This window comes from Monodon monoceros, unplaced genomic scaffold (genome assembly GCF_005190385.1).
Source record: "Monodon monoceros isolate NGI ecotype Baffin Bay Population unplaced genomic scaffold, NGI_Narwhal_1 Super_Scaffold_10, whole genome shotgun sequence".
In the NCBI taxonomy this organism is placed as follows: domain Eukaryota; kingdom Metazoa; phylum Chordata; class Mammalia; order Artiodactyla; family Monodontidae; genus Monodon; species Monodon monoceros.
The window spans coordinates 40,564,502-40,584,628 of NW_021703766.1; the positions used below are offsets into that span (position 1 = coordinate 40,564,502).

Sequence of the window (20,127 nt, forward strand, 5' to 3'; positions counted from 1 at the left end):
ACCTAAATGTAAAAGCTAACCTAATAAACATTTAAGATAAAACAGAAGAGAAAATCTTTGTGACCTTGCGTTGGGCAAAGGTTCTTAGATATGACAACGAAAGCATGACACATGAAAAAAAAAACAAAACCTGATAAACTGCTCTTTGTCAAAGTTAAAAGCTTTGGTGTTCAAAAATACCACTAAGAAAATGAGAATAGCTCACAACCTCAGGGCTGCACGCGGGTAGGTAGACTAGAGGAAGGGGAGCAAAGCATGCTGGTGCCTTTTTTTCTTTTCCTTCCCAGTGCAGTGCGTGAGTTTGCGGGTAGCCGGAGGTGCGGAGCGCGGGGCCTGGCTCGGCCTCCCGGGCGCGCGTGTGACTGCGGCGGGTGCCCGCCTCCTGCACCTCCACGAGTTGGAGGAGTGCAACGGGCGTGCTCCCGGGTTGCCGGGACGCGAGCTCGTGCTCGCCGCTTCAGCGGTCGCCCGTCACGCACGAACTCCAGCCCCCTGGGAGTTGGTCTTCGCGCCTCGGTTCGCCCCTCCTCACCCGGCTCCTCCCATCGACCTCCGCTCCCGCTCCCTCCTGGTAGCGAGTCTGCTTCATCCCTGGGGTCCCTGCTTGGGGGCAGAGAAGATGGCTGGCGGACGTCTGCTGTTGGGGGGCGACTTCCTGTCGCCACCGCCGCCCCCGCCCGAGCCAGTGCTGGAGCAGTGGCGCTATAGCCACGAAAGTGACCGGCAGTGGGCTCTGCGGCGCAGCTTCATCTGTCGGCACCTGCACAGCTATCCCGGTGCTGCCCTAGACCAGCTCCTCGCGCTCTCCGCTGCCTGGACCAACCACGTTTTCCTGGGCTGCAGGTACAGCCCACGCTTGATGGAAAAAAATTCTCCAAATGGCTGAAGGTATGGATATTGGGGAGATGCCTTCATATGATCTGATGCTGTCCAAACCTTCCAAAGGTCAAAAACGTCACCCCTCAACATGTGATGGTCAAAATCCTCCTGAAAAGCAAGCCGGTTCCAAATTCCGTGTGAGACCTCGTTTTGAGCCTGTACATTTTGTAGCTAGTAGTTCAAAAGATGAAAGACAGGAAGATCCTTATGGCCCTCCAACAAAAGAGGTAAATGAACAAACACATTTTGCCAGCATGCCAAGAGACATCTACCAAGATTATCCTCAAGACTCTTTCAGCATACAAGGTGGAAATTCTCAGTATTGTGATTCATCAGGATTTATTTTCCCAAAAGACCAGCCTGTAACAGCCAACATGTACTTTGACAGTGGGAACCCTGCCCCCAGCAGCACATCACAGCAGGCAAACTGCCAGTCAGCCCCTGAGCCTTCACCATCACAGACATTTCCTGAGTCAGTGGTAGCCGAGAAGCAGTATTTTATTGAAAAATTAACAGCAACTATCTGGAAGAACGTTTCTAATCCAGAGATGACTTCTGGATCTGATAAAATTAATTACACATATATGTTAACTTGTTGTATTCAGGCATGTAAGACAAATCCTGAATATATATACACTCCTTTAAAAGAAATCCCTCCTGCTGACATCCCCCCAAATAAAAAGCTTCTAACAGATGGTTATGCTTGTGAAGTTAGATGCCAAGATATCTACTTAACTACAGGTTATGCTGGCAGCAAGAATGGTTCCAGGGATCGAGCTACTGAGCTAGCTGTAAAACTCTTGCAGAAACGTATTGAAGTTAGGGTTGTCGGACGGAAATTCAAGCACACGACTGGAGAGGACCTTGTGGTGTGTCAGATTGGCATGCCTTCATATGAATTCCCTCCAGCTCTGAAACGACCAGAAGAGCTGGTGGTGCTGGCTAAAGAGGCTTCTGGGCAGCCGATTTTTAATGCTCCTGCCAAACACTGGACCAATTTTATCCTTATAGAAAATGCAAATGATGCAATTGGTATCCTTAACAATTCTGCCTCATACAACAAAATGTCTGTTGAATACAAATATGAGATGATGCCAAATTGTACGTGGCGTTGTCGAGTGTTTTTGCAAGATCACTGCTTAGCTGAAGGTTATGGAACCAAAAGAACAAGTAAACATGCAGCTGCTGCTGAGGCTTTGAAAACCCTTCAAAAAACACAACCCACTTACCCAGCTGTCAAAAGTTCACAGTGCCAAACAGGCTCTTCATCCAGGGGATCTGGGAAGAAGAAAGATATAAAGGATCTCGTAGTTTATGAGAATTCTTCAAATCCTGTGTGCACGTTGAACGACACAGCTCAGTTTAATCGAATGACAGTTGAATATGTCTATGAAAGAACAACAGGACTCCGATGGAAATGCAAGGTGATTCTAGAGAGTGAAGTAATTGCAGAAGCAGTTGGAGTGAAGAAAACTGTCAAATACGAAGCTGCTGGGGAAGCTGTGAAAACCCTCAAAAAGACCCAGCCGACTGTCATTAACAACTTGAAGAAAGGAGCTATTGAAGATGTGATTTCAAGAAATGAAATTCAGGGTCGCTCAGCAGAGGAGGCTTACAAACAACAAATCAAAGAAGATAACATCGGAAATCAGCTGCTGAGAAAGATGGGTTGGACGGGTGGCGGTTTAGGTAAATCTGGTGAGGGCGTTCGGGAACCAGTCTCTGTCAAAGAGCGTCATAAGCGGGCAGGGCTCGGTCTTGATGTAGGGAGGGTAAATAAAATTGCCAAGAGAGATATCGAACAGATCATCAGAAACTACGCCCTCTCGGAGAGCCACACGGATTTAACCTTCTCTACAGAGCTGACTAATGATGAGCGGAAGCAAATACATCAGATTGCGCAGAAGTATGGTCTTAAGAGTAAGTCTCATGCGGTGGCCCACGATAGGTACCTGGTGGTAGGCAGAAAAAGACGGAAGGAGGATTTACTAGACCAGCTCAAACAGGAAGGCCAAGTGGGGCGTTACGAGCTTGTGATGCCTCAAGCGAATTGAGACCTTACTAATTTATTTCGTAAATGCCTCATGAGGCAGATTTGTGAATTAAAGAAATGCTGCATGTTCTGGTTGCAGAGTATATTCATTAAGATGTTTCACCTTGTTCATTTCATATAGTGCTTTATTAGATACTGGAACTTGAAGAATTCTGTCCACTTTTGTTAGCTTAATCCAGCAGATAATATCGTGCAGTTACTGTTTGTGTCTTTGATATTGCTGTGTCCCTCAGATTTTCGTAGTTTGTACCAAGTAAGAACACATATCCAAATGGAATTTCACCCCGAGAAAGAAATTCCCATTTTAAAGGACATAGCACAGCAACTTGCAACAATATGTAAAGTTGATATTGACTACAGTCTTAATTCCAGACTTAACTGAAGATGTCAGGTCATTTTGTATTATCTATTTTCATCTTTATGTGAAGCCAGTTATAGAGTGTTTAATAGTAAATTGTGCTGTACGTGTAAATGTCCTTACCAACTAAATGATGTAAAACTTTCTTAAAGTAATTTTAGTGTTCATTTATTTATAACTTCTACCATGTGGTTTCCAGAATATTGGAAGTGATACACTGTATCTTGTGATATATGAGTGTTAACGAATTCTAGTCTTCATGCTGAGAGAGCACTACTTGAGAGAGCAATTGAAAAGTTCCCAAAACTTTGATTCAGTCTGAAGAAAGGAAGCTGGAACTGTCTGTTCTTGGTGCCTTGCAGAGAGACTCGCAGCAACTCTCCGTCATAGCTTTCACATGATTTGGGTGTATAGCAGCACATCCAAGGTGGCCACAGCTGTGGCGGAGCTTGGTAAAAGACTGAAGATACATTGGTGCTTTGATGAAAAGGTTAGTGGGCTGGTCCCTCTCTCAAAAAGCTTATTTAACCCCCAAAGCCAACTTTGTAACATATTTTAAACTGCTATTTTTGCTTATTTCTGGAATGTAAAAAAAACTGTATAAAAAGGATTAGTGTATGCTTCCTGAATAAAAAGGAGCCAAAGTTGATCAAAAAAAAAAAAAATGAGAATACAAGGCACAGACTGGGAGAAAATACGTGCGAATCAGATACCTGATAAAGGATGTATCTAGAATATATGATGAACATGTACAACTCAATAAGAAGATAAAAGGAAGCCCAATTTTTTAAATGGACAAAAGATTTGAATAGATATTTCACCAGAAGATATACGAATAGCTAATAAGCACACAAAAAGATGCTCAGTATCATTAGTCATTAGGGAAATGCAAATTAAAACCACAATGACAGGGGTTCCCTGGTGGCGCAGTGGTTAAGAATCTGCCTGCCAATGCAGGGGACATGGGTTTAAGCCCTGGTCCAGGAAGATCCCACATGCCACAGAGCAACTAAGCCCATGAGCCACAACTACTGAGCCTGCGCTCTAGAGCCCGTGCTCCGCAACAAGAGAAGCCACCGCAATGAGAAGCCCGCGCACTGCAACGATGAGTAGCCCCCACTCACCGCGACTACAGAAAAGCCCGCATGCAGCAACAAAGACCCAACGCAGCCAAAAATAATTAAAACAAAAAAACACAGTGACATACTAATACCCAGTGGAATAACTTTAAGCAAAAGACAAATACAAGTGTCGGTGAGAATGTGGAGAAACTGGAACTCTCATGCACTGTTTACAGAAATTAAAATGGAGCAACCACTTAGAAAAGAGTTAAGCAGTTTCTTTAAAAGTTAATCACAAAGCTACTATGTGACCCAGCGATTCTATTCCTAGGAATCTACCCCAGAGAAATGAAAGCATTTATGTCCACACAAAGACATATATGGACAGGCTCTTTGGTGGGGCTAATGGCAGACTCTGGGAGGGCTCATGCCAAGGAGCACTTCCCAGAACTTCTGCAGTGCCCTTGTCCCTGCGGTGAGCCACAGCCACTCCCCGCCTCTGCAGGAGACCCTCCATCACTAGCAGCAGAGCCAAATGAGATACGAGTAGGAATGCCATCCCTCAGAGTTCCCAGAGACACCATGGAGCTTCATCCAGACTAATTTCCCTCCGCGGATAGGCCATAGAACTCGCAAAGAAAGAGCGTCCTCCAGGTCTGCACTCAAGGCAACTCTGTTTCTGTAGCATTAAAAGTGTTCTGTTACTGAGAAAATACCCCCAAGCAGAAGATACTTACACGTCGCCACGCATGGCACTTGGGGTAGGTCCACTGTGAAGGTACCCGGGTTTTCGGGCATGGATTTGTGCTAGAAAAGCCTTTTCAGAGATCTCTAACATAAGTTATGGGTCCTTCTGCAATGAGCAGACAAATGAGAGGGAACCAGGGACTCACCGGAATTCAACTCTTTCACGAGAGAGGACATGGTGTTAGTGACAGAATCCGCTGCTACTAGAGAAAATGCCCTGTAATGGATCTTCCTTTTTCCCTCAGAACAGAGAGTACATCATTCTCTCCCTTCAAAATGTAAGCTTTTATCCCCTATAAACAGTGGATGAGAGCATCTTTTTCCTCAGTCTCCCTGGATATTACTGATGTTAGACAACTTTTTTTTGAATCTGCTAGGCAAAAGATCTACATGTGAGGACCTGGAAGGATGTTCATGATATATCGCTAATTCAAGGAAGACGCAAATCGCAGACCAAAATGCAATGCATGATCGAATTTGTGTGAAAAGAGTATATGTCCATAAAAGCACACTTAAACATTAAAAAAAAGAGAGAGAGACATATATGTACATGAATGCTCACAGCAGTTACTCACAATAGCCCAAACTGGAAACAATCCAAATGTCCATCAGCTGGTGAATGGGTAAATGAAATATACATCTATAAAATGGGGTACTATTCAGCAATTAAGATGAATGAACTGATACCTGCTAGGACATAGAGGAACCTCAAAAATAATATGCTAAGTGAAAGAAGCCAGATGCAAGTGTCATATACTGTATCATTCCATTTACATGAAATGTCTAGAAAAAGCAAAGTCACAGAAACAGAAGCAGATCAGTAGTTGCCTAGACCTGGAGGTGGGAAGGGGATTAACCATACTAGGCATGAGGGAACTTTCTGGAATGATGAAAATGTTCTAGAATTGGATTGTGATGATGTTTGCACAGCTTTGTAAATTTACTAAAATCACTGAATTGTCGAATTACAAAGTGAGTTTTATGGCATTTATTCCTCAGTAGAGCTGTTTAAAATGTGTTTCTATATACCTGCCACAAACCATCAGAAACTGAAAATGTTTACATTTTTGAAAATACCATTTACAATAGCATGAAGAAATATTTCAGAGTAAATCTGACAAAATATGTGCAAGAATTTGTATACTGTATACTGAAAGCTGCTACTCAAAACAATATTTTTTTGAAAAAAATTAAAGAAGACCTAAATAAATGGGGAGATAGTCCATGCCCGTAGATTGGAAGAATCAATACTTTGAAATGGCGGTCCTCTCCGAATTGATCTATGCATTAGGTGAAGTTCTAAGGAATGATTTTGCGTCATGTATTTCTCTCTTTTTTTAAGCGTCTACGTGCTTAACGTTTGGCAATTTCACTCCCAGAACTCTATCCACTCAGAACGCTGGACAGCCGGGCAAAGACGTGTTCACGAATGTCCCCTGTCGCAGTGTTTATAAAAACCACCCCCAACTAGCTCCTGAGTGGAGGTGATGTGAAACTATGCTCCATCGTAAAGGGGATTCCAAAGCAAACGTCTCTACACCGGGTAGGGTCCAGGGGCTCGGCAGGGGCTGGAAAACTGCCTGTTTATGTAAATAAAGTTTTAGTGGACCGTAATCACAGCTGTTGGCCTTTCTACTGCAAAGACAGAACATGACAGGTTTACACGGGCTGCAAGCCTAAACCCTTCACTATCTATCTGCCCTTCGAGTTTACCAATCTCTGATCTAGACTGTGTATCTATTAACCTGAGAAGATGTTCAAGAAAGCTCATTCGGTAAAAAGTCCCACGGGTCAACCTCGCTCACCCGGGTCGCGAAGCCCCGCCTTGCGCTGGGGCGGGCGGCACTGTCCCCGCTCCCTCGCTCCCTCGCTCAGGGCCCGCGGGCCCGCGCCACGCGCCGGTCCGCGCACGCTTTCGGCTCCATCACCCCAACTCAGGCCTGGCGCCGCCCTGTGCGCGCTCCGCCCCGGGGTGGGGGCCCGGCCCTACCTGCCCGCTGTAAAGCACGTCCCGTTAGCGGCGCCGAGGGTTGAAAACGCCACGAAGAGTGGAACGACCCACGAGGCGGGGTAGAGGACGCGGTCGCCAAACGTCTGCGAGAGAAGTGGGTGCGTCCTGAGACCGTGCGCGCCCCCAGGAGCCACCGGCCCCGCAAGCTGCTGTGCCCTCCCAGCGGCCCCGCTGAGCTGGGCTCCGGGACACCTCCGGGAGGCACAGTGGAGCGCCCGTCGGGAGGAAACGACCTCCTCTGCGGATGGTGATGGACATCTCTTCTCCACCTCTTCCTGGCATAATTCGCAGTGTTTCAGCAACCTCTGCCGCCCCTGCCTCTCCCTCCCTCGGAATGACCTGGTCTCCCTCCCAGCTGAGCCGCCTATTCTCCGGTCAGTGGCCCGTCAACAAGCTGCGTCTCTCCACGCTCCCCATCCTTGTCACATCATTGCCTGTTTTTAGTTTCATTTCCTGTCCCGCTACAGCTCCGAAGGCCTCCTCCAGCACGTGGACCCCACCCACCTTTCCACCTGTCCCTCACACCCATCCCTCTGTCCTCTTCCCTCCTCCCCCAGCTTGAATTCCACAATCCATTATTATAACTCCCTCTTTTAATGACTCCTTTGCTCTTTCTCTCCCCTACACTTGCCTGTCAAAGCCCCAACCCTGGTGAAGTCCAGCCCTGCTGCAGCTACACTCTGTGCCTTCCCCGGTGGGGTCGGGGGGTGGGGGGTGGGGGCGGGCAGGCGGGGTGTGCTGGGAAAGCAGGACCTGCCACCTGCTGGCAGCCTGGAACCTCAGCTGGGTCGCTGGGACTGCCCTAACCTGCCCACCCTCTCCGTGTCTGGTCTCCTAGACGATTATTTCCCTCCGCCGCAGTGAGGGCCTTTCAACTTGAGCACTTATCCCTTGCCTGTCCCCTTCCCACACACCAGGCACCCTCCCGCAGAGACCCTGGGCACTCACCACGGCCACAGCCTGGGACTGCAGGAGCTCGGTGGCTGTCATCACAGTGAAGTAGGACACGTTCATGAGGATGTAGCACCCTGTCACCAGCGGGATCCCGATGATGATGGCCAGGGGCAGGTTTCTGGGAGGGGCAGGGACCCAGGGACCCAGTCAGACCAGAGCATCCTGTTAGAGACTCACAAGATTGTTGTCCTCGTCTACCCCTTTCTTCCACCTGCCCCGGCCAGCCTTCCACCTGCTCCTGGGGTGGGCTGGGGTCACAGCTGCCTTTCCTGAGGCCCACCCAGAAGCAGGGGGCTTGTGGGACAGCAGAGCCCCAGTGGGGACATGTGACATTTTCAAATGAGAAAGAACTCTCCCTCTCTCAGACTCCAGGGCAGTAAAATTGAATTGGTTATAAAGCAAAATAAGCTAGAGTTCTTCCTTCCCCTTAGCAACCATTCTACTGCCCCAAACAAAACCAAGCTCTAACGAGTGTAAATGAGGAAACCATCCACTGCGTGGAAGGGGGTGATGGGTGATGACGGGGGAGCAGCTCCACTTTATGGTTGGGGGAGAGAAATACCCTCACCTGTCCACTGTCTCCTGCCCTGACATAGCTTTCTTACCTGAAAGGGTTTCTGAGTTCTTCTGTAATATAGTTGAGTTGATTCCTAGAGGGAAAAAAAAGTAACGTGAGTAACATAACTTTGACTTTCTTTGCTAAGATTATGAAACACAAAATAATAAACGTAGGTCTCATTTAAGCTACTCCATCACAGAGAAAATTCCCCTTGTAGGAATTTCGGGGCAGTTGCTTTCGGAGAGAGCCCTGGTGGTGGTGGGACTACTGAGATCTGCACATCCTTCAGTTGGTAGGTCTTTGCCCTCCATGGGAATCGTGTGAATTTTCAACAATTATTGGGAGTAATGAGTCCCCAGCGTGCTTTGAAAAAAAATGGAAGGTTCTTTTTCTGAAAAGGGAATGGAGCCTGCGGATGCTTTGCATGAGGGAAAGACCAGTGTCCCGGATGGCCACGGGACATAAACAGAATCTCGTCGACTAAACCTAGTGTTTGCAAGGTGGACATAGAAGTGCTACTGAACAGCTGCCTTGTCCAGTGCCTAGCAGCCCTCGCTGCCTCCAATCCGGCTGAGCCTGTGTGTGTCTGGTGAAGCTTCTGGCACAGGGTCCCACCACTGCGGGCTCACGGGACACTGTGTCAAGGGCTGCTGGCATGTGAGCGAATGGGAAAGGGGCAGGTGCCTCAATGTCTCTGGGGTCCGAGGAGAACAGAAGCGTGAAGGGTGGGGTGCTTAACGAAAGGGAGATGCAAAGGTAAATGTCAGGCTCCCACCAAACCCCCAAAAGGAGAAGTCGTTGCTTTCCACAGGGTTTCAGTAAAATAGCCTAAAGAAACCCACAGCCAGACGTGTGCCATCTTACCATCCATCATACGCCCAGAGTCCATTATAAAACGCCAGACCGATGGCTCCCAAAGACAGCTTTGTGCCCTCAAAAGAATTTTCAAAATTCCTTGTATTTCCTGTAATTAAGCCAGACAGTGAGAAGTGGGTGTCAGCTGACCAGACTGGGACTTTGCGTCATCGGCCTGTGAAGGCAGCGGATGACTAATGACCTCAGGTGATTAAACACACGCTGAAAAACTGGGAAACAAAAGATTGTTTCTGTTGAATTCCTGCCTTAAGGACACGCTTAGGAGCAAGACTTGCAAATGGTCTGTGCTGTGTGGCACCACACTCCCCTCCAGCCATGGGTCACCTTGGGCCAGGAGGACAATTCCACTGATGATGATGACGACCACGATCACCATCTTGGCCGCTGTGAACACGTTCTGGACGTAGCTCCCCAGCCGCACGCTCAGCGCGTTCACCGTGGTGATGAGCACTGGGGAAGTCAGAGGTGGGCAACGTTCTGTGTCTGTGGGCTCCACATCTCCCTCCTTTCTTAAGGCCCTGGAAAGAGTCTCCTTTCCACTCCCAGGCCCACCCCTCCAGCCTCCCCTCTCCACCGCCACATCCATCAAATGCACCTTTGAAATCCAGCCGGGCTGCCTCCCCCCAAGAGCAATGGAGAAGCAGCCAGGCCCCTGTGGGACAGCCTGCTGCCAGCCGTCCCTGACAGCTCCAATGGCCCCGCAGAGCAGGGACTGGATGGCCAAGGGCATCAGGCTTGGGCCCAAGACTAGACCTGGCTCTGCTCCTCACCAGCGCCTCCAGGCCCACTCGGCCTCTTTCTGGCTGTGCAGGAACCGAGTCTCCCCACACCATCCGTGCCGGGTCTCTTCTGACCCCTGCCCAGTGTTTCACACACGTACTCACAGATGGCAGCGGCAGCCAGGAGTTTAATGACAACTTGAGGAGGGTTGCAGCCTGAGTAGAAGGGCGCAGAAACGTACTCAGAGAAGCTGAGACAGATGATGGCAAAGGACGAGGGCTTTATGACAAACAGGCTGGTCCAGGAAAAGAGATAGGCAGGAATGGGGCCAAAGGCTTCCATCAGGTAAGGGTACTCGCCCCCCGACTTGGTGATCATCGTGCCAAGCTCTGCAAAGCACAGAGCGCCTGGAATACAGAGAGGAAGGGGGCCCCGGGCCCCTCGTGAGGCATCGCCCTGGTCGAGGGAACCCCTCTCCCCCGTGGGGGACATGCTCCCGGAGCCCATCACGGTGCCTCTCATCCTGAACTCTGGCCATTGGACATTCTGTGAAGCCCAATTTACACCTATCTGTGCACAAGCATTGAAGGGGATCCAGGCAGCAGCAAGACCAGGCACAGACAGAGCTCCAACAGCAGCCCCACACTCAACAGAAGGTGTTCGCCAGGGCGGGGCATCTTTGTTACCCAGTGTCGCAAGAATCCCACAAGCCGCCCATACGATGAGACAGGGTCCCACGGCTTCCATGTTGCTGAGCACAGACTTGGGGGAAATGAAAATCCCGGAGCCGATGATGGTGCCCACGATGATGCAGATGCCGCTGAACAGGCCCAGCTCGGGTGTGGAGGAGGGGAGAGGAGAGTTAGTGCTGCCACCCAGTGGGGCTCAAGAGGCCCAGACGCAGCCCTCTTCCTCCCTCCTTCCCTCCCTCCCACTCTGGGTGTGGCCAGGGCAGCCCCCAGTGTCCCAGGCACCTTCACCCTGTGCTGTTGCAGGGGGAGCGCCAGGGAGCTGCTCCTGGGGCTTCGCTTGTAAGTCAATTAATCCTCACAACAGCCTCATGGGTCGGGTACGCCATTATCATACCCATTTTACAGAGGAAAAAATAGAGGAACAGAAAGATTCCGTTACTGCCCAGGGTTCACATCCAGTACGGTTCATAGGCCCAGCCGAGGTTCCATGCGCCAACCCTTACCACCCTTGACAAAGGTGCCCAGATGGTAAATAAAGGCTGATTTGACAATCAATCACCAACAGGAAAGGCCCTTGGGACCCGCCTCTTAGGTGGGCAGAGCAGAACGGAGCTTCTCCCCCCAGACAAAGAGTGAAGTCAGGGTTTGGGGCTCCTGGCCAGGGGAGTGGGGGTGAGGGGCTGAGCAGCAAGGTCTCCAGGGACAGAAACACTCCGGGGCTGTGAGCTTTCTCTCATGCCATTCTGTAGAATATGAGCTTCCTACCAACGAGACCCTGCTCAGACACACCCTGTATGATTCCGTCCTATGAAGTTCCACAACAGGGAAAATTACTCTGCAGAGATAGAACTCGGGGGGGTGGGGCCCTCCTGGAAAGGGGCAAGAGGGAACTTTCTGGGGTGACCAGTTTGTCAAACACTTCAAACTGAACACTGAAGAGGTGTGCATTTCACTCTATGTAAATCATACGTGAATCAAGAAAAAAAAATTTAAAGGAATAAAATAGTCTGATTCAGTATATATAAGTCCATGCCACTCTCTTTGTCCCAACTTACCCTTCCCCCTCCCCATGTCCTTATATAAAGGACCAAATGTAAAATAGATAGCTAGTGGGAAGCAGCTGCATAGCACAGGGAGATCAGCTCAGTACTTTGTGACCACCTAGAGGGGTGGGATAGGGAGGGCGGGAGGGAGACGCAAGAGGGAGGAGATATGGGGATATGTGTATATGTATAGCCGATTCACTTTGTTATAAAGCAGAAACTAACACACCATTGTAAAGCAATTATACTCCAATAAAGATGTTAAACAAAAAGAAGGAATAGGATTTCCCTATCACTGGAGGTATTCAAACATAAGAGGGACCAACATTTGGTGAAGGTGCTGTAGAGGGGACTCCACATCAGAAGTCCTCTCTGACCATCCCGGAAAAGGCCACTGGTCTGAGCAAACAGCCACCCCTCCAGGTGCTTACCCAGCACGCAGAAGCACACATGTATTAACCTCACAAGAATATGCTGAGTTCACTGGCGAGAGACAAAGAGGTGAGTACAAGGAATTGTTCGATCAGAGATGGGGTGGGGGGACTTGGCTGTGCACCCCGTGGCTGGACCTGGGAAGGGCCTGCCCCTAAGGACGGCCTTACCTCCTTTTGGAGATTTGTGGTCTTGTGTTCGATGCTCTGGATCGACTTCTCATCCTCTCTCCTTTTTCTCAGGGTTGTCTCTTCCATTTTCCACCCGCTGCCAGTTCTAGGAGGCTGCAAGGAGGACACGGGTGTTCACTCAGCAAGTGCTCTATCGGACAAGATGCAAATGGGGGCTCAGCTGTCGCGCCTGGGTTGTGGGAACTGATTCTATGAGCAGATGGTTAGCTACAGTTTGGGGGAAATGCAGCTGTCGACTTCTTAGGGATAATTTGCTCAGTCCCAGCAAAATTTTGACTGCCGTTCAGACCCTGGGCAACTGGGGTTCCAAACTCTCTTCCAAACTACTCCGGTACCCCCGTGCCCCCTCACCTATCCTATGTGCCCTAACCCTCAGCAGTGACACGCCTGAAAGTCATTCTACAGCCCAACCTCATTTTTTCAAAGGCTTTTAAAAAGAAATATTTAAAAACATACTGGAATATCCTTAGTGGAGTCAAGTCTGAAGAAGGAAGGCTTTTCTCATAATTACTTCCCAAGTAATTAAGGCACCTCACACAATAGATCCACGGTATAGACCGTTTTTCATTGAGTGATGCCAGGAACGTTGCTGAGGAAAATCCGTTCAAGGCTGAACTACTTAGTGCTCATTCCCTGTTCTCTTTCTCCAGATGAAGTCCCTCTCGGGTCCCTGGCCAGGGGATCAGCCAGCCTTCCCATCACCTGGTGGCCTTACCTTCTCCTTGACCTCGAGGAGCCCAGGGACCTGCCCGGGGCAGCTGACCACCTTCCTCTGCACAGTAGTGCCCTAGGAATGGCCATGTCTCGTGCCCAGGAGAGAAGGAAGCCACAAGGTACAGAGGTCAATAAAGGTAATTATTAAACACCTTTTTTTTTTTTAAGCAACGAAGCTTGGATACGCCACACAAAAAAGGGAGGGTCGAGCAGTCAGTTTCTCTCCAAACTGTTTTTATTTTGCTCATTTGTGTCCAGACCAGTTTGTTTTAAAATTAACCAGATTCCTCCAGATCAGCTACATCCTATAAGGAGAAATCTCTCTAAAGACTGGAACCAGAGGAGATAAACTTTGGAACCCACTCTTTTATTATCTTAATAGGTTCTATTTACAACTCCAGGCAGGCAGCACCAACAGTAGCTGCACTCCTAACTCACAGGTTGGGGGGAGCCCTTTCCCCCCTCCACTGAGGAATTTCCTCCAAGGTCCTTGGTCTGCCTCCCACTGGTTCTGACCAAGCTTGTCTGGCCCCTGCTGAGACCGTATCTGGGACGGAAGAGCCCAGCCTGAAGCATTGTTGCTTATCGCCCATCTCCTCCGGCAGTTTTGCACTGGGGTAGATTTAACAGCATCCCAGATATCCAGATGAGACCAAAGGTCACAGGACAGAGTTGGTGAGTCACTGAGGTTTACTGTGGGAGCACTTTGGGACAGGCAGACCTGGGAGGAGGGTAGATTTCTCAGGGTCATCTCTTAGAGCCTACTGAGAATGTGGGGGACCTTTGCTTTCCCAGAGTCAGGGTCCTGATGTAGAAGTTTGTTACCTGCCCCTCTTGATGGGGCCAAGCCTGCTCATCAGGGCACCTGATCCTCTTGTCGGCCGTGGCCAGAGCCCGAGCAGAGTGCTCATTCACGGGCTGTCTCTCCAGAGCACGGAGGCAGGACCTGCCCCCAGGCTTGCTTGAGGCACCCCTTAAGCATTTGCCAACAGTGCAGCACTCAGAGCTAGGTCTGGCCCATCTGTACTTGCAGAGCCCTACAGAAGGCTCCCTGGGTCAAGGTTGCCCCAGAGGGCTGATATTCTAACAGAAACCACTGAGGAAAGCAGGGTGGGGTGGTGGTGGTAGTGGGGAGTTGGAGGGTCCTGTGAGCCCACACCAGCCACATGGTCTCAGAGTTACTTAGCCTCTCTCCAAGAACTGAGTTCTGAATCTGTAAAATGGGCTAGTGCTGGCACTCCCCTTCACAGAACTGTGAGAACTGCAGGTTATGCATTAAGCGTCAGCATTCTGTTAATGCAGAGGATCCCGTGGGCTTCTTGGGCCTCTGTCAAATGCTGAGTTTGGAACATCTGGGCATGAGGATCCTTGCTGAGGGTCAGAAATCTACTTCAGTTCATTTTTGGCCCTTGGTGCGCATTTCTTTTCTTGAAGCTGTGGTTTCTTCTTGTTTTGTTTTTCCCCAGCAGAGTGAGTGTTCAACCAATTATCATAAGGTTTTTTTCCCCCCTCAGGGAAAATAATGTGGATTTGTCTTCACAATTTTTTCCCCAATTCTTTAGGACCTTTGGTTCATTGTGCATCCAGCTCTTCTACCACATGGCTGAAGTTTTACCTCCTTGCAGTCAATTCCCTCTCACAGTTAATTTCCTAGGAAGTTTCATGTTATTTTTTATTTTCATACAACTCCATTGCTTCTTAAGTTTCTGTTAAATTCTTGACCTTCACTTTCTTTTTTCTTCTTTTGGCTGAGCCACGTGGCATGTGGGATCTTAGTTCCCCGACCAGGGATCGAACCCAAGCCCCCTGCAGTGGAAGCGTGCAGTATTAACCACTGGACTGCCAGGGAAGTCCCGACCTTCACTTTCAAACTGTGCTTTTTCCAATTACACAGATACTTGCAGTTTGAAGATGGTAACACCATCTGCATTTTATCATCTTGTATTTGGTACATATTTGGTTCCCTGGTCCTGTAATGGTTTATAAAGACACGTTTAGCCCGGCAGTGTAAATCCATATCCCCACAGCCTCTTGGCTTTTATCCTCTGAGTCACCTTCCTCTGAGTCAGGGTCAGAGTCAAACCTTCAGGACAGATGCCAGCTCTTCCTTTACCACTTAAAGCTCGTCCCAGACCTGGCTTCAAGTTTTCAAACTTTCTTCTGTTCCTAAATTTTCTCATCTTATATCCCTTCCCTCTGCTGCTGACAGTAGTTCAGAGCTTTGCGGGGGACCCAAAAGGCCATATAACAGGCGTTCACTTACCTACCAAAATCCCAACCAAAAGAACTCATAAAGAGTCAGTGGAATGTGCAAAGTCTTTAAATGTCAAGGATTTACAGTCTGACTGTAAAACAATTAGCCAGGAAAGCACAATTTAAAAACTCTTATCTGGGGACCAATATCTATATATATCCAAGAGCTATTGGAATAGTGCAATTCTACCTTAGAATTGTCCATCATTTTTTTTAGATATAATTGACATATTAGTTTCAGGTGTATAATGATTCGATATTTGTATATATTGTGAAATGATCACCACAATAAATCTAGTTAATATCTGTCACCACACATAGTTACAAATATTTTTTCTTGTGATGAGAACTTTAAAGATCTACTCCCCTAGCAAGTCTCCAACAATACAGTATTATTAACTATAGTCACCATGATGTACATCACATCTCTTGAGACATTTATTTTAGAACTGGAAGTTGTACCTTTTGACCACCTTCACCCATTTTGCCCACCCCTCACCTCTGGCAACCACCAGTCTGTTCTCTACACCCATGAGTTGGGTTTGTTTGGGTTTTGGATTTTTTGTTTGTTTTTCTGTTTATTTGGTTTTGGGGTTTTTTTGGGGGGAGGGATCCTGTTGATACATTCAAGTGAGAGCATTCATCTTTGTTTTTCTCTGACTTATTTCACATAGCATAATGCTGTTAAAGTCCATTCATGTTGTCATAAATGGAAAGATTTCCTTCTTTTTATGGCTGAATGATATTGCATTATATATATGTATGTATGTATGTGTATGTATATCACATCTTCATCTATTCATCCATTAACGGACACTTAGGTTGGACACATCTTGGCTCTCATAAATAATACAGCAATGAACATGGTGGTGCAGATATCTTTTCAAGTTTGTGTTTTTACCCAGAAGTGGAATTTCTGGATCATATGATAGTTCTATTTTTAATCTCCATACCGTTTTCCATAGTGGCTGCACCAGTTTACAGCCCACCAACAATGTACAGGGTTCCCTTTTTTCCACATCCTTGCAAACACTTGTTATTTCTAGTCTTTTGGATAATAGCCATTCTGACAGGTGTGAGGTGATATTGTGGTTTTGATTTGCTTCCCTGATGATTAGTGACGTTGAGCATCTTTCCATGCACCTGTTAGTAATCTGTATATCATCTTCTTTGGAAAAATGTCTATTCAGACACCTCTGCCCATTTTTTAATTAGATGATTTTTTTTTTTTTGCCGTTGAGTTGTATGTGTTCTTTATATGTATTGGATATTATAGTTCCTATTGAAGCATATATCTTTTTCTCTAAAGTCACTCTCATTTCTACCAAAGATGGCCAAATTCACACTCATTTGTTTTAAAATAAGTTTAGTTTCATTAAACTTGACCTGATTATTTACATAAGTTCAGCAAGAATAGCAATTGACCACATAGGCTGTTTTAAATCTGCTTTGCTGGAACTTTTCATAAGGAACCTCCAGGTGGAACTTTTAATAGCCGCTTTAGGCTAAGAAGCCACATCAAGGAGTCATCATCAGACTCGCCTGTAATACCTACAGATTCGGGTGAATTCCTCTCTTCTTGAAGTTCCCCCAAATACCCGGAAGTTCCCCCAAATATCCTGAAGGAAGGCCAGAAAGTGAACTTCCTTACTCACCTGGCAAGGCTGTTGGGAACTGTATAAGCAAGGAAGCAGGCTGTTTTTCCAAGGGCCTTTATGGCTCCACAGTCAATCTTAGCTCCTTAAAGCTGTCTGTCAAATCTGATTCTAGGACTTCCCTGATGGCGCAGTGGTTGAGAGTCCGCCTGCCGATGCAGGGGACACGGGTTCGTGCCCCGGGTCCGGGAGGATCCCACGTGCCGCAGAGCGGCTGGGCCCGTGAGCCATGGCCGCTGAGCCTGCGCGTCCGGAGCCTGTGCTCCGCAACGGGAGAGACCACAACAGTGAGAGGCCCGCGTACCGCAAAAAAAAAAAAAAAAAAAAAAATCTGATTCTATGCAAATTCTCAAATATGACATTACAGTCAAAGCCATGGTGATACAACTATTGTGTCCTGTTACAAAGAGAACAGATTCTTAGTGAACTTATATAAATAACTATATCGTCATGAAAATAAGAATGCTTACTAAGAGTTTCCAAATTCTGGAGGGATCAGGGAGAAAGATAAATGTTTCAATTCTGCTTGCAAAGGTATAATTTACCCAACTGCTCTGATTCATAGTTAGCGTTAAGACGAAAGGCTTTCTTATATCTGGAAAACAAACATTAAAAAGCCGTATAACATTTCAGATAAAAAGTCATAAAAATTAGAACCATATTCCTCAGTTCATTCAGTCCTATGTAACTAATTCTTGTTGATCTTAATCATTTGTTAGCAGTTTTATGAAGCCATCAGGCTTGCCATTAGAGTTCTGTAATCTTACCCAGTTCAATGGTATGAACTAAAAGTTATCAGAAACCTATATTTGTCAAAAAGTCCTTTCTATGAATCTTCTTGAAGGTGAAGCAGTTTTGCAGAAGCATCAAAGTAAAATAATAACTGTCTATAAATGACAAAGACAAAATAGCATGGTCAAAGATCTAATTACAATGCAATTGACGAAATTTGGTTATTTCAATGACACAATATTTTAAGATAATAGCTAGAATTATGACTGATAGCATTTTATCAGGACATAATCAGATTTTTAGGAATTTCACACAATTTTTAGAACATATATATTCATCAATGCAATATAACCTAAGATGGTTTATCACCACTTACTTGACAGTGCTTCCCATGTAATTTAACATGCCAATTAGTTTAATATCTCTCTTTGAGACGTTGAAGGGACCCTCTGAAAAATCCCAAAGTTTGCTACAGGTCAAAAGGACTTCATTTATAATTTGATTTGGGGAAGTTTATCAAAGATATCAGAAGGTTTTAAAACATTTGTTCAAATAGGATCATAGGTCACTGTGAAATAATACTTAGCTATTCTCTTAACCAAAGTGACTTCACAGGCAAATACAGAAAGTTTAATAATTGTTAAAAGAAAAAAACACACCTTAGCTCTTGTAATATTAAAAAGACTCAGTGGACTCAATTAAGTCATCAAAGACCTGATAAAACAACACAGGAAATTATTTTGATGAAACATAAACATCTCTGCTTTTTAGACAGACTACTCAGAGGTAAAGAAAAACCGTTCACAATTTCCCTATAATAGAAGACTTCTGTCTCTTTAACACAGAGAGAAAACCAAATTCTAATTTTGCACCAGTTTACTTTTAATATTTATTCACTCAGTTAAACTCATTTGAATCTTAGCCAGTCCTGACCATGCACAAAGCTTTTTTCTAACGGTTCCTTTCTCCCAAACCTTCTGTAACTTCCTTTTTTACATTCAGATTTTATCATATGCTTTCCCTCTCTTTTTTAAAAATTAATTTTCATTGGAGTATAGTTGCTTTACAATGTTGTGCTAGTTTCTACTGTACAGCAAAATGAATCAGCTACACATATACATATATCCCCTCTTTTTTGGATTTCCTTCCCATTTAGGTCACCACAGTGCATTAAGTAGAGTTCCCTGTGCTATACAGTATGTTCTCATTAGTTGTCTATTTTATTCATAGTATCAATAGTGTATGTGTCAATCCCAATCTCCCAATTCCTCCCACTCCCCCTCATTTCCCCCCTTGGTGTTCATACGTTTGTTCTCTACGTCTGTGTCTCTATTTCTGCTTTGCAAATAAGATTATACCATTTTTCTAGATTCCGCATATATGCATTATTATACGATATTTGTTTTTCTCTTTCTGACTTACTTCACCCTGTATGACACTTTCTAGGTCCATCCACATCTCTGCAAATGACCCAATTTCGTCCCTTTTAACGGCTGAGTAATATTCCACTGCATATATGTACCACATCTTCTTTATCCATTCATCTGTCAATGGACATTTAGGTTGCTTCCATGTCCTTGCTACTTCCCTCTCTTTTTTAAAACCTCTCTTTAGGACAAATTTACCTGCTTTTCCCTTAACAACAATGCATTTCTATTCCTTATATCTTTAAAAAAAATTTCCTTGCAGATGAATATATTTTTCTTATTTATTTTAGTAGTTTTAATTATATGTAACAATTAGAGTTATTAACCCTTAGAAACCTAAATTTCTAGTGAAAACTAAAAAGTAAGCAAGTGTGAACTGTTTGCTACACCAGTATTTTTTGATTGGCAAACTTATGAATACATTTCATAGTTTCTAGAAACATATATTTCCTCATAGCATATTTTTTTTTCAGTGTGGTATAAGACATGTTTCTAATGGACACAAACGTCTTTAGTTTTTCTGTAATAAGACAAAAGTAGGTAAATTTAAGACTTATTTAGCAACTAATGTTTCAGTATCTTCTCTTATTTGGAAATTATCTAGACATTCAATGAATTCCCATCATTTAACTTAACTTAGCAAAACTCTAAACTTTTAAGTTACCAAAAGATTTTGGAAGCTAATTTTAAGTCTTATAGCACTTATGTCTATCTAAATCATTTGTTCCCAATAATTATGTGTAGATTACCCATGAAAACTTCATGAGATA

At 45.9% G+C, this 20,127-nt stretch overlaps 2 protein-coding genes and 1 pseudogene across 4 annotated transcripts in view; 1 reads left to right on the forward strand and 2 right to left on the reverse strand.

Annotated features, from left to right (window-relative positions):
• SLC7A9 (solute carrier family 7 member 9) overlaps nucleotides 1–13,382 on the reverse strand; it is a 31,107-nt gene extending 17,725 nt beyond the window's left edge. Inside the window, exons 1-9 of one of the 3 annotated variants that reach the window (XM_029213099.1) lie at nucleotides 13,292–13,382; nucleotides 12,556–12,706; nucleotides 10,905–11,052; nucleotides 10,383–10,625; nucleotides 9,823–9,948; nucleotides 9,487–9,586; nucleotides 8,669–8,713; nucleotides 8,058–8,181; nucleotides 7,089–7,192 (exon numbers count right to left, since the gene is read on the reverse strand). In XM_029213099.1, coding sequence (XP_029068932.1) covers nucleotides 7,089–7,192; nucleotides 8,058–8,181; nucleotides 8,669–8,713; nucleotides 9,487–9,586; nucleotides 9,823–9,948; nucleotides 10,383–10,625; nucleotides 10,905–11,052; nucleotides 12,556–12,642 — 977 coding nt within the window. In that variant the 5' untranslated portion in view covers nucleotides 12,643–12,706; nucleotides 13,292–13,382. The remainder of the gene's footprint in view (nucleotides 1–7,088; nucleotides 7,193–8,057; nucleotides 8,182–8,668; nucleotides 8,714–9,486; nucleotides 9,587–9,822; nucleotides 9,949–10,382; nucleotides 10,626–10,904; nucleotides 11,053–12,555; nucleotides 12,707–13,291) is intronic. The other 2 variants (XM_029213106.1, XM_029213088.1) reach the window with 2 other exon arrangements.
• On the forward strand, nucleotides 620–2,933 carry LOC114889641 (annotated as a pseudogene).
• Nucleotides 13,383–17,393: 4,011 nt separating the features above from the next.
• The window catches only part of CEP89 (centrosomal protein 89), an 87,221-nt gene continuing 84,487 nt past the window's right edge, over nucleotides 17,394–20,127 (reverse strand). The window contains exons 21-22 of the transcript XR_003791359.1: nucleotides 17,669–17,793; nucleotides 17,394–17,455 (exon numbers count right to left, since the gene is read on the reverse strand). The gene's annotated coding sequence lies outside the window, so the exon portion shown is untranslated. The remainder of the gene's footprint in view (nucleotides 17,456–17,668; nucleotides 17,794–20,127) is intronic.